This window comes from Dama dama, chromosome 23 (genome assembly GCF_033118175.1).
Source record: "Dama dama isolate Ldn47 chromosome 23, ASM3311817v1, whole genome shotgun sequence".
Classification (NCBI taxonomy): Eukaryota; Metazoa; Chordata; class Mammalia; order Artiodactyla; family Cervidae; genus Dama; species Dama dama.
In genome coordinates, this window is record NC_083703.1 from 67,450,782 (window position 1) to 67,470,720 (window position 19,939).

The 19,939-nt window shown below is 37.1% G+C and overlaps 1 protein-coding gene across 2 annotated transcripts in view; it reads left to right on the forward strand.

The window, feature by feature from the left end:
• The window catches only part of RALGAPB (Ral GTPase activating protein non-catalytic subunit beta), an 84,692-nt gene that overhangs the window by 29,377 nt on the left and 35,376 nt on the right, over window positions 1–19,939 (forward strand). For both annotated transcript variants that reach the window (XM_061127270.1, XM_061127271.1), the window contains exons 6-15: window positions 1,384–1,515; window positions 5,903–6,081; window positions 7,380–7,528; window positions 7,656–7,872; window positions 11,568–11,769; window positions 14,647–14,814; window positions 15,331–15,445; window positions 15,814–15,961; window positions 17,787–17,851; window positions 19,071–19,200. In XM_061127270.1, coding sequence (XP_060983253.1) covers window positions 1,384–1,515; window positions 5,903–6,081; window positions 7,380–7,528; window positions 7,656–7,872; window positions 11,568–11,769; window positions 14,647–14,814; window positions 15,331–15,445; window positions 15,814–15,961; window positions 17,787–17,851; window positions 19,071–19,200 — 1,505 coding nt within the window. The remainder of the gene's footprint in view (window positions 1–1,383; window positions 1,516–5,902; window positions 6,082–7,379; window positions 7,529–7,655; window positions 7,873–11,567; window positions 11,770–14,646; window positions 14,815–15,330; window positions 15,446–15,813; window positions 15,962–17,786; window positions 17,852–19,070; window positions 19,201–19,939) is intronic.

Sequence of the window (19,939 nt, forward strand, 5' to 3'; positions counted from 1 at the left end):
GAGAAGGCAGTGGCAACCCACTCCCGTACTCTTGCCTGGAGAGTCCCATGGACGGAGGAGCCTGGTGGACTGCAGTCCATGGGGTTGCTGAGAGTCGGACATGACTGAGTGACTTCATTTTCACTTTTCACTTTCATGCATTGGAGAAGGAAATGGCAACCCACTCCAGTGTTCTTGCTTGGAGAATCCCAGGGACGGGGGAGCCTGATGGGCTGCTGTCTGTGGGGTCGCACAGAGTCAGACACAACTGAAGCGACTTAGCAGTAGCAGCAGTAGCCAGTTGTTAGGACTCTGTACCCTCACTGTCAAGGGCCTGCGTTCAGTCCCTGGTCAGAAAATTAAGATCCCATGAGTCACTCTGGGGCAGAAAAAAACAAAACAAAGAAAGCTAAATAAAGAAGGATATAAAAGTAAAAAAATATATATATTGTTGATTTGTGAGTACTTTACACTTAGTCTTTGTATGTATCCTGGTTATTAATTATTAAGATATATTTAGATTAGCTAGAGTAGATCATAATCTATTCTGAGTATAATAGATTAATAATTAAGTCAAAGGGCTTTGAACAGTTTTAATACATTTGGAATATTAGTATTTAGTTAAGTAATTGAATTGTCAAATTCAATTTATGGGACACATACCATAAATTCTAAACTTCATGTAAAGTTATGTTGCAGTTGTTATGAATAAATTATAATAAATTAGTTATGTTGAAGGCATTTTCAGTGTGATGAATCTTTTAAAAAAGAATTTATTTTGTATGACTATATAATCAACATAAGTGTAATTGTGCATGATTAAACGATTTTTTATTTGCAGTTACAAATTAACATTTTAAATAATTTGTAATTTTATAAAATTATATATAATTTGAAATTTATAGTATACATTATAAAATTATATTCTGCATAAGTGTTCTATACAGTGTTGTATATTACATACTATCTTATATATAATAAGTTATGTTAAAATTTAGAATATGAGAAGCAATATTTAATTTATAAAATCACTTATTTTATAATTATAATGAAATCATATAAGTAAAATAAACTTACAATTAATAAGTTATAAAGAAATAATTTTATAAGTGACAAATTTATAATATAAATCATATAACAAATGTATGAACTAAATTATAAATACTAATTATTTAAATAAATTAATAAATATTTTAAAATAATTTTTACAAAACTGAAAGTCCTCCTCCAGTTTATTTTATAAAATGGTTTTCATTTATTTTACTCACCTCAGTGAGGTATAATACAAGTTTCATCTATTTTGTCCTATCATATTTATCTTACTATATTTTAATGCTTGATTGTATCTTCAGTTCTGTTAAAATGAACTTAGTGGTGTGATTTTTTTTTTTTTTAATTTTCCAGATTGCTACGCTTTACATATGGTCCTTCATTTCCTCCATTTAAAGTTCCCGATGAAGATGCCAGTCTGATCCCTCCTGAAATGGATAACGAGTGTGTTGCACAGACATGGTTTCGCTTTTTACATATGTTAAGGTACCCTTGTTGTTGTATTTCATGTGTCCTTACCCACTAAATGTCTTAGGCAGGAACCGTACTATAACTCCTTGTTGGAGTTCACAGTGTGGCTGCTAAGCCCAGGGGTCAGATGGAGCCAAACTGGACAGTACACTCATCTGCGTCACATGCCCCTTCCATCCTGGCAGGATCAGGCTCTCCTCAGCTGCTCTTGGGCCGCACTCTCTAGGGGCTTGTTCCCTGTGGTAGGTGCAGCATTTGTTCTCTTGCCTGTTGCTGCTGCCTTGTGACAGTCTCTCTTCCAAGACTTTGTCACATGCTGTGGGGGCTGAAGACTACCTTGTTCCTCTCTCTGACCAGCACTGACTGATCAGTCTTATTCTCAGGGCCTTTTCTCTGGTAGCCTTGTTTAAAATTCCACTAAGGGAACAGTATAAAATTTCACAGAGGAACAAATTGCTAAAAGTAATAATACGTCATGCTCTTTCTTTCTTACGATATTGTTTTCAATTCAATTTCATTGCTTCCTACCATTCTCTCTTCTAGCCCCATGTTTGTGCTCTGTGGAACTTTAATTCTGTTGTGTGCTGTCTTGATTCATAAACTTTTCCCTTGCATTTCTTTTCTTTCTGGTTTGATGAGCCTCATTTTTCTGTTTGTATATTAGTGATTCTGAATTACTCTATATGACCTGTTTATAAATTAGGGATCTTAACTATTTTCTGTCATTTTATTTTTCAGTTTGTAGTTTGTTTTTCATCTTTCAGTGATTTTAGTTTATTTTTTTACATCTACCTTTTTCTGTGACCATTTTCTGTTTCCTTTAAGATTTAGAAAGTCTTTTGTGTACTTTGATCAGGTAGATACTCACCTGTACTCACTCACTGCTTCTGACTTTGTTTCCTTTTTGCCATTAAGTTCATTTATATGTATGGGTTTTGTCTTTGGGTTGCATATTATTCCATTGATCTTTTCATTCATTCTTATAGGAGAGTCACACTTAATTACTTTAACCTTCTATAGTTATTGGTATTTGGTAGAACTAACGACTTTTCCCTTTTTCCACTTCTTAGAATATTTTTAAGAATCCCTCTTGCCTGTTTAACATTTTAGATGAATTTATAGTCCATTTGGCATGTTATAAAGCACATGTGAAGAGAAGAACCTCACAAAACCTGTTGGGGTTTGGAGTATATATTAGGGTAAGGAACATGTCCTGCTTTAGCAGATGAACCTGAAAATCTTAGCAGCGTAGTACAATATGTTTCATAAAAGCCTTGGGTAAGGAGCAGCTTTGCTTAGGTAGTTGTTCAGGGCCTCAGGCTGGCAAAGACTCCACCATTGTCAACATGTGGCTTTATCAGGGCATTAACTCTGTAGGCAGAAGCCTCTGTATCTGGCTAGAAAATGGAAAAGAGAAAGCAAGGAAAATTATGTAGAAAGTTTTTATGGACCAGCTCCTACATTGATGTGAATCACTGCTACCCATATTCCTTTGGCTGGAACTCATATATGCCACATTAAATTACAAGAGAGCATAGGAGGAAAAGAGAGATTACCAAACAGCTAAGCAGTTCTCATCTCTGCCAAAAATGAGAATTGTATTAGCTTGTATTATATTTAGAAGCAGCTGACATCTTACTATATTGTGGTTGCCTTTTAAGAGTAGGTGTTTTTCTTTTTAAGAATCGTAAATATGTTGTGGAAATGTTTTGTACATATGCATAGTTGTTTTTTTTTTTGCCATTATTACTTTATATTTATTGCTGATGTTGTGAAAGGCTAACTTTTTTTTCTATTGTTAAATCTTGCAAGTGGCTATTGCTGCTGTAAAGAAGATGTTTTACCTATTTTACTTTTGTATATTATATTTGTGGTTTTAAAATGCTGTATTTCACTGATTCTTTTTAGATTTCTAGATATAATGGACACATATATTTGCACATATCTGCAAATAAGAGATGTCTCCTTTCTAGTAATTTATACTTGAGTCTGTGGTAATTCATTAAAAGTGTTTTGGTTGCAGTAAGACCTGTGTATGAGTTCATGTTCTACTACTTTTTCCTTTGTGAGCTTGAGCAAGCAATTTAGTCTCTCTGAGTCTCAGTCTCTTTTTAATCTATAAAATGGGGATAGTAATAGTATCCATCTTGTTATAAGAATTGAAGAAAATGTGAAACAGTGCCTCTAGTATGTGTTAGATGCTTGAAAAGTTGCCATTTTTGTTATGTTTTAGTAATTTTTGTATGTTTTAGTGGTCAGAATTTCTACAACGCTGTTGTGTTAAAATGACACTGTTTTGACATCCCTCTTTTCTGATTTTCATTCAAATGCCTCTACTGCATGAAATTTTGAATGGGGTGTTGGTTGTTAATATTAGATAGTTACTGTTTCTTGTGTTCTTGATTTCATAAGCAATTAAAGAATTTTAAATTTAAAAATATAAATGGGAAATAGTGCTGAATTATTTTTAAGTCATATTTTGGGATCCATTTAAGCAATTAAATATCTTTTCTTCTTTTATCTATTGATAGTATATTAATTTTTTTCCCCAATGTTGAATCATCCTGTATCGTTTAAAGATAAGTTCTGCTTGATTATGGAATGTTGTTCTTTTAATATTTTCCCAAATTATCTCTCTTTCTGTTTTTTGACTAATTTATATTTTGGCAACTTTAAAAAAACTTAGGAAACTTCCTATCTTTTTCTGTACTCTATTGTATGAAAGTTATATATTCCTTAAGAGTTTGAAATACGCCACCAGTAAAACTGTAGTAGTGGAATCTTTTTTCATGGTAGTTCTTTTTTTTAAGTGGTAGTTCTTAGATAGTCTTCTCCTGCTCCTTCGCTGTTTATTTCTTTACTTTTGGTTGTGCGCGTCTTTGTTGCTGCAGGGGCTTTCCTCTAGTTGCAGTGAGCGGGGGCTGCTCTTGGTTGCGCTGCATGGGCCTCTCATTGGGATGCCTTCTCCTGTGGAGCATAGGCTATAGGGCATGTGGGCTTCAGTAGTTTTCAGTGCGTGGGTTCAGTTGTTGTGACTCCTGGACTTTGGAGCACAGACTCAGTAGTTGTGGTGTGTGGGCTTAGCTGTTCCATGGTATGTAGGATCTTCCTAGACCAGGGATCGAACCTGTTTCCTGCATTTCCAGGCAGATTCTTTTACCACTCAGCCACCAGGGAAGCCCCTACTCCTTCACTATTAGTTGATCTCTTCATACTCTGTCCTTCTTCTTGAGCTGAAAGAATGTTTTAGTCACTTTTTTTTTGGATATACAGAATAGGAATTTGAACAAATGCTGGTGAAAAGGGGGTTATTGTTTGATGATAAAGAGGTCTCACTGGGCGTTGGGAAGCAGTGAACATTCACACTCGTGATTGGAAGGATCTGGGCAGCCTTGGGATAGGCTGCTCTATCATCTCTCTCAGCTGTTTTGCTATATGCGTGTGCACTGCTCTCTTTCTCTGGCCCTGAGGCACGTAGGACCTTGGTTCCCCAACAAGGGATTAAAACTGCATCCCCTGCCCTGACGGCAGATTCTTAACCACTGCACTGCCAGGGAAGTCCTTAGAGGTTTCTTTTCTCCTCTACCTCACAGAGTGAACTACAGTTCTATGGCTACAGTATGCTAATACTTGAAGCCCTTTTCCATATGGGCACACACATTCCTCTGTCCTCACTTTCATTTACTTGAAATTAAGAGTCTTAACTGGATGGAAAAAGGTTTCCAAAGGCCCAGGTCCTCTATAAACCACTGATTTTTATTCCTCAGCCTAATTCTTTTGATCTTGTAGCTAGTGGAAGTTCTTTCCAAGTGGCTGGCTATGCGTTAACTAACATTATTACTTTGAGTTGGAAAGGCTGTTTAATGGACACTTAAGCAGACTGTTTTGAGTGAAAACATAAATCTTTTTTTCAGTGGAAATACTCAAGCCCAAATATGTTGTTTTTTTTATATCGAAATGTATGACTTGAATGCACTTGAATGCATGCACAAGAATGTAAGTGCTAATCCTGATTTTCACACAGTTTTTTAAAAATTGGAAATATTATAATACTAAAGTAAAATTTTCTCCTTGACGTTCTTGTACATTTATTTATAATTTTACCATTCTGTTGCTTAATTCCAAACATATAGCAATATATCCATATATGCTTTTAAAAAATTAAAAATTACTAGTCTTATTTTGATTCTCATTTTCTGAATAGGCAAATGAAGTTTATGTAAGCACACTGCAGGTCTTCTGTAGAGTTGATGTTTGCTTCCCTAGCCTATTAAACACAGATTCATCTCCTCTCTGAATCAAATAGGTACACACAGCCCTGTTCTTAAAATTAGATTGCATGCATTTTATTGCTAAAGAAATTTCTAAATGTATAATTAATTCTTGCTCTCTCTTTTGATAGTAATCCCGTGGATTTGAGTAATCCAGCCATTATAAGCTCTACTCCCAAATTTCAGGAACAGTTCTTAAATGTGAGCGGAATGCCACAAGAATTGAATCAGTATCCCTGCCTTAAACATCTGCCTCAAATATTTTTTCGTGCCATGCGTGGAATCAGCTGTCTGGTGGATGCATTCTTAGGTGAATTTTGTGTATGTTGCTGGATGTTTGAAGATAATTCTAGAGTCTGGTTTTAGAGGCTATTAGGGGACAGCCCAAAGAAAAAGACAAAGAGATTTGACTGCCAAGTAGTAAACTAAGAAAAATTACTTGCAACTAATGTAATAGCCTGAGTGTTTTTGTTATTATTATATAAATGCTGGGTAGATCAGGTGATGCAAAGAGAAAAGAATAAGACCCGGTAGATAAGTGGACAAAGGCTATGAATAAATAATTTGCAAAAGAAAGAAGTGTCATTTCACTAATAATCCTAGAAAATACAGTTTAAAATGTGTTAGGTATCATTCTTATATGAGTCATTAGGAAGCAAATTATACATTTTGTGAAACGTTGTTTTAAACTGCTTTTTACATGAAAAGTCAGAATTTTTTTAACCTGTTAAAGAGCATTGATATTTAATGTACTCAGATGCTCAGTTGTGTCCTAACTCTTTGCGATCCCATGGACTGTAACCTGCCAAGCTGTTCTGTCCATGGAATTCTCCTGGCCAGAATAGTGGAGTGGGTTGCCATTTCCTCCTCCAGGGGATCTTATTGACCCAGGGATCGAACCCTCATCTCTTACATCTCCTGCATTGGCATGCGGATTTTAGTGCCACCTGGGAAGCCCTTGATATGTAATACCTGTCATTTAAAAAACATTTGTTATGTGTACTTAATATATTACAGAGGTATTACAGAGGTAATACATTAGTTCAGTTAAGTTTGGCTGCCACTTGATCAAAAATACCAGTGGTTTAAACAGGGTAGCTTATTTTCATACATGTTAAGCCCCAGGCTAAGCTGTACAGGGCAGCTATGGCAGTTCCACCATTGTCAGAAACCCAGGGCACTTCCATCTTCTGGCTCTTCTTCCTTTGTGGCCACTCTCATGGGCCATGTTGGTTGAAAGAGTTCCAGCCATCCTCTTAGTAACTGGGAAGGAAGAAGCCACTACCTTTGATTGGTCCTTAAAAGACACTTAAAAGGAGGTTTTTGGAGAAGACTCACCCAGTAATCATCCACTTCTCTATGGTCAGAACATGGCCACATCTGGCCATAAAGGAGCCTTCAGAATGTAGTTGTTTATTCTGGGTAGCCACGTCCAGCTAAGTTTTGTGTTCTGTAACTCAGGAAGAAAGGATGGGTGACATCTGGGAGGCAGCTTGTAGTCTCTGCTATACTAGTCGGTCCTGAGCCTTCACCAGTGTTGCTTGAGGCAGATTTGCTGACCACATATTTTGAACTATGAAGAATAACTCCTTTTGTCTTTCTTTAAAGGCATTTCTAGACCCCGATCAGACAGTGCTCCTCCAACACCCGTGAACAGACTGAGCATGCCTCAGAGCACTGCTGTCAATACCACCCCGCCACATAACCGGCGGCACCGGGCTGTTACTGTGAATAAGGCCACCATGAAGACAAGCACAGTAAGGCTTCATCACTGTTATTATACCGTATACAATTGGCTGTTTAATCTGCCATCCTTTTAAAAAGTTCTGTTGTTTTCGCAAACTTCTTGTGACTGTGGCTATACTCTTTGTGTTCTTCTAACAGGTTAGTACTGCTCACGCCTCGAAAGTTCAGCATCAGACATCCTCCACCTCTCCTCTGTCAAGTCCAAATCAGACTAGTTCAGAACCCCGGCCACTGCCTGCCCCCCGGAGACCAAAGGTTAACAGCATCTTGAATCTCTTTGGATCATGGTTATTTGATGCAGCATTTGTTCACTGTAAACTTCATAATGGGATAAACAGAGACAGCAGCATGACTGGTAAATATTGCTCAAGAAATACGTTATCATTTTTTTCTTTCCTTTTTTTTCCTTTTTTATCTTTCCTACCTGCAAGATTAATATGTATCTTAAAAAGTTCTCTGTCTCTGACCAAGCAGTGTCTTGTGCTTAACCCCTTCCAGCTGAAGTAATTTTAAACGTTTTCCTACGTGTCCTTTTCATGTTTATTCTATGAGGTTTGGCTTTTGTTTGGTTTTATTAGACACACTTCAGGTTAGCCACATTTTGTTCAATCAGATTCCTTTCAGTAGGTGACCTGGAAGTTCCCTTCATGTCAGCCAGGATAATACTATTGATATAAAGAATGAAACATGATTGACTGGAAATTTATTCACAGAAAGTGTTTTCTTAGATTTTGACAGCCATTCACTCGTTACTACATATAAATCAAATTTCTGCTTCACAGAGGACTATTCTTTTAGGTTTCAGTCTAGAAAAGTTTATTTCAAGGGCACATTTTTAAAAAATATCATTTTTAAAATGATCATTTTAAAATATCATTTTAAAATAATTATTAAAATAATTAATAACTCAACCTTGATATCTTCATTTAGATTTTATTACAGAAATGAAACTCTTATCTAAATCTGGTCTATGTCATCTTACCAATATAGTTGTAAGTAGTGGCATTAGGGTGCAGGATGGGAGGGTGGGGTCCTGTAGAATATATTGACTATTTATTACTGAATGAATAGAGCTGAATAATAATAATGGCTAACATTTATTGAGCTGTGGTTACTTTGTACCAGGCACTGTGCTTTATGCATTAATTCTGCTCTATGTAATAATATAATTAATACTGGTTGATTGGTAAGAAAAGCACTTTTCCCCTGGGGTTGGAAAGAACTTGAGATAAAAGGATGCCTAATTGCATTAGATGATGCATCTTCCGTGGTGGCTCAGACGGTAAAGAATATGCCTGCAGTGCAGGAGATGCGGGTTCTGTCCCTGAGTGGGGAAGATCCCCTGGAGAAGGGAATGGCAACCCACTCCAGTATTCTTGCCTGGAGAATTCCATGGAGAAACGAGTCTGGTGGGCTACAGTCCATGGTGTCGCAAAGAGTCAGACCCAACTGAGCGACTACCACACACAATGCATCTCTGGGGAGTGTTGATTTCAAGGATAAAACTAATAAAAAAGCCATAAAGGTCTCTTGCTTTCTCTCAGAAATAAATTGTTTTCTTTTATATATCATCTCAGAACTAAGGGTCTGTGGCTGTTAGCATTATACACATGTAATTATTCTGGATGTTCTTAGAAATCTTTAAATAATTTTTAGAAGAGTAGTGGATATAAAGGCATTTTCAGGAATATAATTTGAGGTTGCATGATTGAGTTTAGGGATTCCTTGTTTGTTTTGTTCAAATTCAGATACCTTTTATTCTACCATTTCATATTTTATTTACAAGTTTGACTTATGGATAAGTAAATGTATTTATTTTATGACTAAATGAAAACACTTAAAAAACTTCTATTTTCTTATGTTCACGTGCCTTATATTTTGAACTTTATGACCCATGTTTATGTTTATTGTATTATATTTTCTAGATTGAGTCAGTCATATATTTATTTTCACTAAGATATAATTCTTTTACAGTGTAACTTTTGGGTATCAAGCTGTTGACAGTAAAATCCCTGAATCCAGAGTGGTTCAACCTGCTGCTTTTTTGGCGGGCTTGCTTAAAGGGAACTTAGAAATCTTCCCACTCAATAGGGAGTTTTTAACAGCTTTGCTCATCTTCTCGTGCCAAAAGATAGAAACCAAAATTCACATCGTATGTGGGCAACTAATTCTTCTTTTCAACTCCTAACCATTTTCCTTGGTGGGGAAAGGATAGCAGCTCTTCTTCTCCGACCTTGTGTTCAGAGATGAGAAAAGCTGTTGTATTACTCAGGAGATAGGAGGTGTCCAGACTGTTGAATGGGTTAGAGTCCTTTTGGGTGCTGCTCTTGGTGGAAAGTTGGAGAATATTAACTCTGTTAGTCTAAGTACTGGCTGCCATCAAGGAATTCTGCCATATAGTTCACCTCTAACTTAAAATGTTTGCTTTTATGAACTAGTTAGCTTTAGATTTACATGACAGTACACAGTGCTTTGTAAATGTAACATTGAGCTGGGAAGGGTTAATGAACTAAAATTTTAATGCACGTTATGGGCAGTTCAGAACCTCAATTCCTTGTAGTTGTGTAATTTTCTTCGTTCATTGTTTTGCATGATACAAAAATCATAATTTTGGATCTGAATGCACAATTTCCTGTTTTTGAACTAGCTTGTGGTATCATAAAGCTTTTAACCTAACTTTTAAAAAGCTAAAAAGCTTCTTAACTTATTGTAAAATTTCACCATCTTTAAAGTATTTTATAATTACTGCTGTCCTTTGATTTGTTTCCATTTATTTCTATTATCTTGCAGCATCTTTTATCCAAATTCTTCTTTCTTATAAATCTTGTAAGTAGGAACCAGAAGCTTCTCCTTAATTGCAGTCATGTTTTTATTTTTTTCATAATTCCATTAAAATTTTTGATTGTCATTGTCTCTTGTAGTTTTTGCACTTGGGAAGAAAAATACTTTTCTGTGTTTTGAATGGGGAAGATTGTTGGCAAAAGCAAATTAATCTGCCTGAATCAGTCCCATTATTTTTGTACACTAGTCTGGTCATGTCATGAATTCCAGGATTTTGCACTAACTGTGTTTTGGCTTTTTTTTTTTTTTTTTTAATTTAAAGCTTAAGCTTATTTTTATACAGATTTAGTGTTTGATTTGTATGCATTCTGCATGTAGTGTTTTTCAAATGTATTATTGCTGGATACCTTATTCAGGACTAAGAATGGCTCATGGGAAGTTGCATAAAGATTTATGCTTGACTCTGCATTCTGTTAAATCTGTTACTATAAAATAATTTAAACATTTCATGTAGAGTGATAAAAGATTTCAGAGTGACTTTCAATACACAATGAAATCTTTTCCTAAAAACACGAGCAACTTTCGAAGGGCTTCTGTTTCAGTGACAACAAATGACCATGATAATCTTTCTTACCCAATCCAATTTTCTGATTTATCAACCTCAAGTTAGCTGCTGTCTGTGGTTGTTAAAATTCATTCTCATTTTGCTTGGTTGAGCAATTCTTTGGTGTGTGTTTTGGAGTTGGGTGGGTGGTGGGAATGCTGTCTCTTCCTCCCTACCCATTCTGTCCTTAGCTTGTCCTCTCCCTAAAGTATATACCCTGGCATGGGATTACCCATTCAGTTATGATGTCTGCCTGGGGTAATGTGTAAATTGCAGCACCTATTTTTCTTATTGTTTAAGTATCACTTTTATTGGGAGAGGAAAAAAAAACAGATAGAAAAGCCAAATTCTGTGTTATATATCTGTATGTGTGTGAATACAGATATATATAAATGTACTCTGCTAATCAAAAATTCAGTTGAAAAATGCTTCTTGTTGAATCTGTTAACTGATAGTACCACTGTAAGCTAATTGTTACCCCTTTTCAAAGATTTCAGAGAGCCCTTTAAAAAAAAAAATTAAGACCTAGTTGCTAAACAAAAGCATTATTGGATTCTATTCAAGTAGCTATTTAATGACACTGACATTTGATCTTTGTGTCCAGGGTCCCATGAGCCTATTTGCATATCAACAAATATAATAAAACCCTCCTTTTTTCTCCCCAGCCATTACAACACAAGCTAGCATGGAGTTTCGACGGAAAGGGTCACAAATGTCCACAGACACCATGGTTTCCAATCCTATGTTTGATGCAAGTGAATTTCCCGATAACTATGAAGCAGGAAGAGCTGAGGCTTGTGGGACACTGTGTAGGATTTTTTGTAGCAAGAAGACTGGAGAAGAGATTCTGCCAGCTTATTTATCCAGGTCTTAGAATTTTTTTGTTTATTTTTCTATTTGTATAGTTGTGATAGTGAAAGTCTATTGTAGCATGGCTTGATAGGCTGAATTGATAAGTAAATGTTGGTTTGAAATACCTGCAAATGCATGTAAGTAATTGAAAGTTTTGCTTGAATTCCTTTTGACCTACCGTTCTAGATTTGGTGAGGACGCCCAATAAATAAAATACATCTCTTATGTTAGATGTATTTATTCCAACTTATTGATATTTAATAATTATAGAGAAATTTGGAAGGGCCACACTCAACTTTTGATACATTTTTTTTCCACAGTACTAGACACTATAGATGATCCAAAAATGTTAGCTGTCAATCCTGCCTCTAAGGAGCTAATTTTCTCAGGCAGAGCCATGTACACAAGTAGTACCAGTCCAGCAGCAATAGGAAGTTGGCAGGAGAAAGACACAGATGAAGTGCTATAGGCATTCAGAGGAAGCAGCAGCACTTGCTCCGGGGGTTCAGGAAAGAGTACAGAGAGCCGGATGATTGTGCTGGACTTACTAGATGGCTAGTTAACTAACTTAGACTGTGTTAGCAAGTTGAATGGGGTCATTTTATCCAAATCTGTGCCTTCAGCCAGTCTTTTTGAATGTCTCTGCCATCCATTCTGTTGCTTATGCCAGAAACTTGCCATCATTTTAGGCTTCTCTTCTCTCCCTCTGTATCTTTAGGTGGTCAGCCAACTCCTGCCTTTCTTCTACTTAACCCTGTTTCTAATCTCTCCACTCTGTCCCCACCATGACACTTCAGGCCTTGTCACTTTTTCCCTAAATTAGCTGGTAATGGCCTCCTATTTTTCTTGACTCTCTTTTGCCCTCAACTGATCATTCACACAGCTGCTGAAGTGATATTAGAAAGAACATTCAGGTCTCTGTGTACATATTAGATTCTCAGGAGAGAAGATTAAACGGGCTCAGAAAAAGTAGAGAATGTAGGTAGAAACAGAATGGTACATGCAGGGAACTAATCAGGAGTTAGTAATAATAAGCTGTTGACTTTAATGGAAACCCCTCTTAATGTGACTTAAGCAAAAGTTTGAGAAACTAATGCTGTTTAATATCTTCTAAGATTAGGACATGCAGCAGGGTCTCACGAAGGGCAGAAACCAGGGGCTAGAAAGTATTCAGGGGCCAAAACACCTTTCTTCCTTTCTGTTTCTCTGTCATCATGGTCTTCTAGACTGCCTCATTCTTCTGTTACCTGCATATCAATTTCTTACATTGCAATGTGTTTCTAAGTTCCAAATTTCCATGGCCTTTGCCTTAGTGACACAAAGGCCAGTTATTATTCTGAATCCCAATTTCAGATTCCTGGGAAAGAGGATCTGATTAATCAGCTCTCTGCCTCTGGTCTAGTCAGCTACAGCTGTGAAGGTGGTTCATACTGCATACAGGCACCCTTGTGGGGGTACATTTCTTAGGAGAGACTGTGGGTTGGGGTGGTCCTCCAAATGGTGTCAGCAGCAGTAAGGGAGAAGGCTGTGACCATGAACCTTCCACCTGGCCCATAAGATTGGATGGGTGGTAGTGTGACCAACCAAAGAACAGATGTGTGAGGGGGCCAAGGATGGGCTTAGTGTTGAAGCTGTTGAATTTGAGGTGCCTGTGGGTTATTTATCAACAGATATTTATAAAGTTCCTATTTTGTGCTGGACACGGGGCACAGGGAGTTCTAGAATCAGACTGTGCTGTCCTCGGGTCTCCAGGGTGCTCTGGGCTAGTGGACGTGGAGTTAGAGACTAATTCCACTATGTTTGCTGGCTTGTGTATTGTTTAACCAGACCAACAGCTTAGAGAGCCAAGATTGTCAGCAGGGAACACTAGTATTATGAGGCATGTGAAATAAGATTTGTTAAAGGAACTAGACATAGACATCAGAGAAGAATAAGAGAAGAAGGGAGTACTCAAAGGTTTGAATGCTTTCAAAAAGCAGAGTAAATTAACAGTTAGACATGTCTTTTGGATTCAGCAATTGAGAGGCCACTGGTTATTTGTTATAATGTGTTTTTAGTTGAGTTCCAGAGAGGGAAAGTAGATTGAAATGCGTTGAGCAGTAACCAGGAGGTGAGGAGTTTTGTGGAGAAAGTGCCTTTTATAGTTGAAGAGTATACCTATATAGTGTCTCTTAAATGATAGAACTTTGAATGCTTAGTTCTTTGGGGGTTAGGGGAGGATGTTGAAAGTAAGGTACACTTAAAGTACATTCCTAAACGAATTCTTACTCAGGGTGACCTTCATACTGTGCATAAAGGGTCAAATGAGGTTTCTTGCTTTCATTGTGCCCCCAAAATAGCAGGGGAGTGGGAAAAGACACAACACACTTTTTTTCCAGGAATTTTGGAATACTGCAAAATTTTACTGACATGAAATTTAATTTGGTAATTCCTCCAGTTTATTGATAATTACTGCGGCCTTTTGTTTTTGGTTCTTCCCTGGTGGCTTAGGTGGTAAAGTGTCTGACTACAATGCGGGAGACCCAGGTTCAATCCCTGGGTCAGGAAGATCCTCTGGAGAAGGAAATGGCATCCCACTCCAGTACTCTTGCCTGGAAAATCCCACGGATAGAGGAGCCTGGCGAGCTAACCTGTAACTTTGAGCTGCAAGGCTTAATTAACACTGCAAGAAAGTGTAATAGACGTGAATCTCTTTTTTTTCTTTTGATTAAGAAATATAACTTGGTTCTTAGTGTATTTGATTCTGAATTGTTCTAACTCCATTAATGCCTTTTAAAGGATAGAAGTAGTGAAGATTGGAAATAGAATTTAAGATGACTATGTAGAAAATATTAGTGATTATGAAAACGGTTGACCAGCAGTTTGTTTAAAATTTTTTTCTTGCTTTCCTAGATTTTACATGCTTTTAATTCAAGGTTTGCAGATAAATGATTATGTGTGCCATCCTGTCTTGGCCAGCGTTATTCTAAACTCCCCTCCTTTGTTCTGCTGTGACTTGAAAGGGATTGATGTTGTGGTTCCTTACTTTATTTCAGCTCTTGAAACCATTTTGCCTGACAGGTAAGCTTTCATCCTGTACTAGTATGTCAGTTGTTGGTTTTGGCCTGGTCTGTTTTGGTGCTTCCTCCCTGGTTTCCCAGTTTCTCCTGTCCAGTGGTCTTCGTAATCCAAGGGCTCTCAGGCCGCATTAAATGACAGTAGAGCATCCAGACCCACCTTGTCCCTGAACTCCTTCCGTTCTGATTTGTCCATGGGCGTGTTGAATCCTTTCTGGCCTGGTATAGAGGGACAAGAGTAGCCCCAGCCCAGAGGTCTTTTGTAGCGTAGGCCTGATATTTAAAATCAATCCATCAGATTCTAGTTCAATTCCCTAACAGTTTAACAGGGTGATTCTCTCTCCCAAACACACACAAATTATAGAATATAAGCTCAGTGGAAAGTAGTTTCAGCATTCTCTGTAAAACCAAACCCAGTACTTGTATTGTGAAAAATTAACATAATATATATTTGGCAATAGCTAAAAACATACTTCAGTTCAGAAATACTAATAGCTATTTTTTTTTTTTTTTTTTGCAGAGAACTTTCAAAATTCAAAAGCTATGTAAATCCAACAGAACTGAGACGATCTTCCATTAATATCCTGCTTTCTTTGTTGCCCCTCCCACATCACTTTGGCACAGTCAAGTCTGAGGTAGGATTTTATTAAAGTTCTTCATATTCTGTATGTTTTGTGTGCTAATTCAAGTCAAATTATATTTTTAAGATGGAGCAGGAACTTTCTTTAAAATTTCAGATTATTTCAAGTGAATCAGCAAAGTTGATTTGTGAAGGTATTTCTTCTGTCACTCAACCATTCTACTATTTCATGTGGTGAGAGGCTAGTGTGTCTGATCCCCTATGTTGTGTAAGTTCGTGATAGACTTAGCACAGTGGCTACCATCAGTCAGACTGAAAGCCCTGCTCATTGGACTGATCCTCTTTTTGTCCACTGTAGCAATTCCTACAGGACTGGAGTGTGCCGCAGCAGGTGATGTTAAATGTTATTTGTTTCTTCCACAGGTAGTCCTGGAAGGAAAGTTTAGTAATGATGACAGCTCTTCTTATGATAAACCAATAACTTTTTTGTCACTGAAGTTGAGACTTGTGAATATACTAATAGGTGCCTTGCAAACGGAAACGGACCCCAACAACACTCAAATGATACTAGGTTTGTGTTCACACATTTTTTTTGTAAGTGAAAACCCAGATCCTGTTGTTGACCTCAGGCATCTTGAGGGCAGGGGTCAGTGATGGGAACCTAAGCGAAGTACAGCCCTACTTAATTCTTAATCAGAGGCAGAATTGTTTGCTCTTAACTGTGAATAAAATTTGAAGGGTAAGATGAGGGAAGGAACACATCAATTGTCTTGGTAGGTCATGTTGGCTTAGTTTTTTGTGTGTTCTTTCTTTCTCTTTCCCTCTTGCCCTTCCTCTCTCCTTGTGTCCCCTTTTTCTCCCCTTTCCTCTCTGCCATCATTACTTTTACCTCTGCCTCTTCCTCCTGCCTGTTAGAACATGCAAGGCTATTTGGAGTTGGGTGTAATTGTGGAAGTCATGACAGAACCTGCCAAGAGGAGATTGAGGAGTAGCTGTTTCTGTGCCTCCTCCCTTTTCCCTTATTGTTTCCTGTTGGTTTTCTAATCATACTGTCTTGAATGACTTTTCATCATTATGGCCACTTCTATATTTTAAACCCTTATCACCTTTAAACTGGGTTACTGCAGCTGTCTGTTACTGTACTTTTTTGTTTTTTAATCAAATCCAAGGGAATGGTCCTAGGTACAGGTACTCTGAGGAGAAAGAAGCAAATTGCATGGCTTTTATCCTTGAGCAAGTCTCATTGCAGAGATTGAAACACCTTCCCAGAGTACTCAGATAACAGCAGAAGGCAATGCTGTTTGCATGTCATGTTGGATGTCTTTAGTGTTGAGAGAGAATAAACTGAAAGAGCAAGGAAATTTCATAGGGGAAAATGGAAATTAAATTGGATCTTATAGGGCAGGATTTGAATAGGCACCAGTGAAGTTAGGATTTCATTTCAGGAGGGGAAACAGCAAGGCCAGAGAATTTGTGGTGACAGTAGTGGTTGGAGTGGGTTGCCCGGTAAGTATAGTGTGTTATGCAGCACGAAGGGAGAATAAATAGAAGAGTAAATCCTTTCATTTTGGAAAGGAGTTTAATGAACAGAGGTTAAATCTCAATATGAGAGAGCCTCCAAGTTGTAGTTTTTTAGATTGTTCAAAACACATAGCGCTTGAAATCAGATTATTTCTACAGTTGATGGAATATTTAGTTCTGCTTTATCCTTGTTCTGTAGAAGCTCCCCGTGTATGTTCCAAGGAAGAGTCAATTGTCACTCTTGCATAGTTTGGCAAAGCTATGTCTGTTCTTTGAATCCACAGTGCACGGGAGCACTCCCCCCCTGGGATAAGAAGTAGAGTGCAAGGTCCACCATCTTGTTTCTTTACTGGTTCCTAGGGCTGTGAGTTCCTTGGTGATAAATACATGCAGCTTGCCTTCAGAATATGCAAGCCCTTGCCCTATGGGCAAGCCCTAAAAGCATTCTTAAAAAGCAGTTGGTCAGAAAGATATAGCTGTGAATTTTCACTTGGTTATTGTATACTGAAAAGATCAGAATCTGGCTTTTAAAATGTTCCATAATATTTTTCTTAGTTTATGTTACCCTTGAAATTGAGATGTTTACATCCAGTCTTTCACACCAATTTAAAAATTGGTCATGTTTTTATACAAAGCAAAGTTTGACATTCAGATTTATTTTAGAAAAATGTCATTTTAAAATTTGGGGGGCAGATCAGAATTAGGTCATTTTTGCAGTTTTCTTTTCTGACCAACTGATGGATTTATCAGTAATCTTATGGAATTTCCAGGAATACTCTGTTAAAATCATATTCTTATCTTTGCTGTTAATTGAGATATTTTGTCCATTTTTGTATTCTTGTCATGTATTTAAATGTATTTTTTTGTTGTTTCAGGGGCAATGTTAAATATTGTTCAAGATTCAGCACTTTTAGAAGCCATTGGTTGCCAAATGGAGATGGTAAGAAGCATACAACATGTAATTAGTCAGAGAATATCAACTTCTGTTTTTATGTAAATTATATCCCAAAATGTCTGTCCTTGTGTTCTTAAAGGCATTTGTTTGTAGATTCAGCTCATTGATTCAGAGGGTCCTTTTAAAAATATTACCTGTTTTGAGGTTTCTTATCTTTCGGTGTCTCATCAGGTCCCTGGGAGATTCTGCAGGAGAGAAATTCCAGCTAAACACTGTCTTTACTCCTGGACAGTGTTTACCTAAAGCTTTCATGTCTTTTGTTGTGTTGGTGAATTGGCTTGAATAATCTAGAAAAATCCCCATACTCTGTGATTCCTTGTATCTGTAGTAGATCTAGTGTTGGCTGTAAACAGCATCTAGTTTATCCTTTTCTATCTCAGCTGCTCTTTCTGCCCTCTAGACCAAAGTTTGAAGGTTTCCCCAAAGCACTAGTGCTTCTAAATCAGAAATACTTTCCAGAGACTCCGATGCTCCCTGCTTCTGTCTTCAAGACATGTGATCCCTCTACCTGGAATAGAGGCAGGCAGTTGGTGGGAGGTGAATTAACCGAGTATGCTGGGGTGAGATGAGTAGATGTAGGATGGGTGATCAAATTATCATTAAGGAAATTATGTTCATGTCCCACTAGGTGGCTAATAACAGTCACCTTACATGGATAAAATGAATTGTGTTTGTAGGGGAAATGAGGGAAGTCTTCAGCAGATACCTTCATTGGCTCCTGTACATATAAGAGTTGATCTTTATCTGTCTATAGATATATACTAATATATGCTAAATATACTAATCATATATTTATTGTTTGTGTATTTTATGTAACACTGGAAAGTTACTGTTATTTGTTAATTTGTGTTTTGTGTTTTAAGATATATTCCTATTCTGAAGTTTTGCTTGGGAGGCACTAGGGTATTTCTTTACAGACCCAGAACCATTAACTATTGAAGTCTAGTGAAGATGGAAAAAGTCTGATCCTTTTAAACAGCAGCAAAGATGATTCCAGAATGGGCACCCACTAATCATCAGACCCTTGATACCACCAGTAAATGGTGTTTATGCAAAAACACCACAACAGTTTTAATCCTTTGTCAATTTTTATCTACGTATCAGTTTGTGCTATTTAGCTGGCACATTCCATTTTACCAGCATGGCTTTTAGTGATTGACTTCTGTCCATACTTGCATATTTGATTCATTTTTTTTTTGACTAGGGTGGTGGAGAAAATAACTTCAAGAGTCATAGTCGCACAAATAGTGGTATTAGTTCAGCAAGTGGTGGAAGCACAGAACCCACAACTCCTGACAGTGAAAGACCTGCTCAGGCTCTCCTGAGAGATTATGGTAAGCCATGTTTAGTTTAGTTTTTTTTTTTTAATCTAAAGTTTATAGAATAACTTTTAATGCCCAGTTATATAAAACAAGCAGAGAAATTTTAAACTAGATTTTCATGTTCATGATTTTTATGTACTTAATATAGCAGAGAAGCTATTAGTCTAAAACATTATGAAAAAGAAAACAGATCTTTTAAATATAGCTCTATAGTTTTTAGTAGTTAGATTTTGGATAGTTTCTTAGATTTTATAAATGATTTATAGGAAGCATTTCTGAATTCTGTACCAGGTGCTAATAATTTAGAGTCAAATAGGATTTAGGCACTGCCTCAGTCTAATGGCAGAATCAGTCAGTATTTCAGTTTTTGCAGTGTAGTGAGGATGGGTAATGGTTTATGCATTAGATGGCAACCCAAAGGAGAGTCTGCCTTTGTTTTTGAAGCCTGCATACCCTACTATGTCTGGTTAGATTCTTCAGTCACAAAGACAAAGAGTAAGGAAGCATTTGCAAGTAGAGCATCCTATTCTATAATGTCCTTTACCCTGGCCAGTTGCCTTCTGGGTTCTGTTGAATTTGTGGGTGCCTTTATGTTTTTATGCATAAATACTAGTGGTGTATTAAATCTAAGATTATTAATCCAACTAGATTGCAATGAAATCTAGCTTCTTAGATGGAGTTTAATTTTTTAATCCTTTGGAGAGTTTATAAGCCCAGGAGTCCAGGCATGTTTCAGTGATTTAAGTGCTAT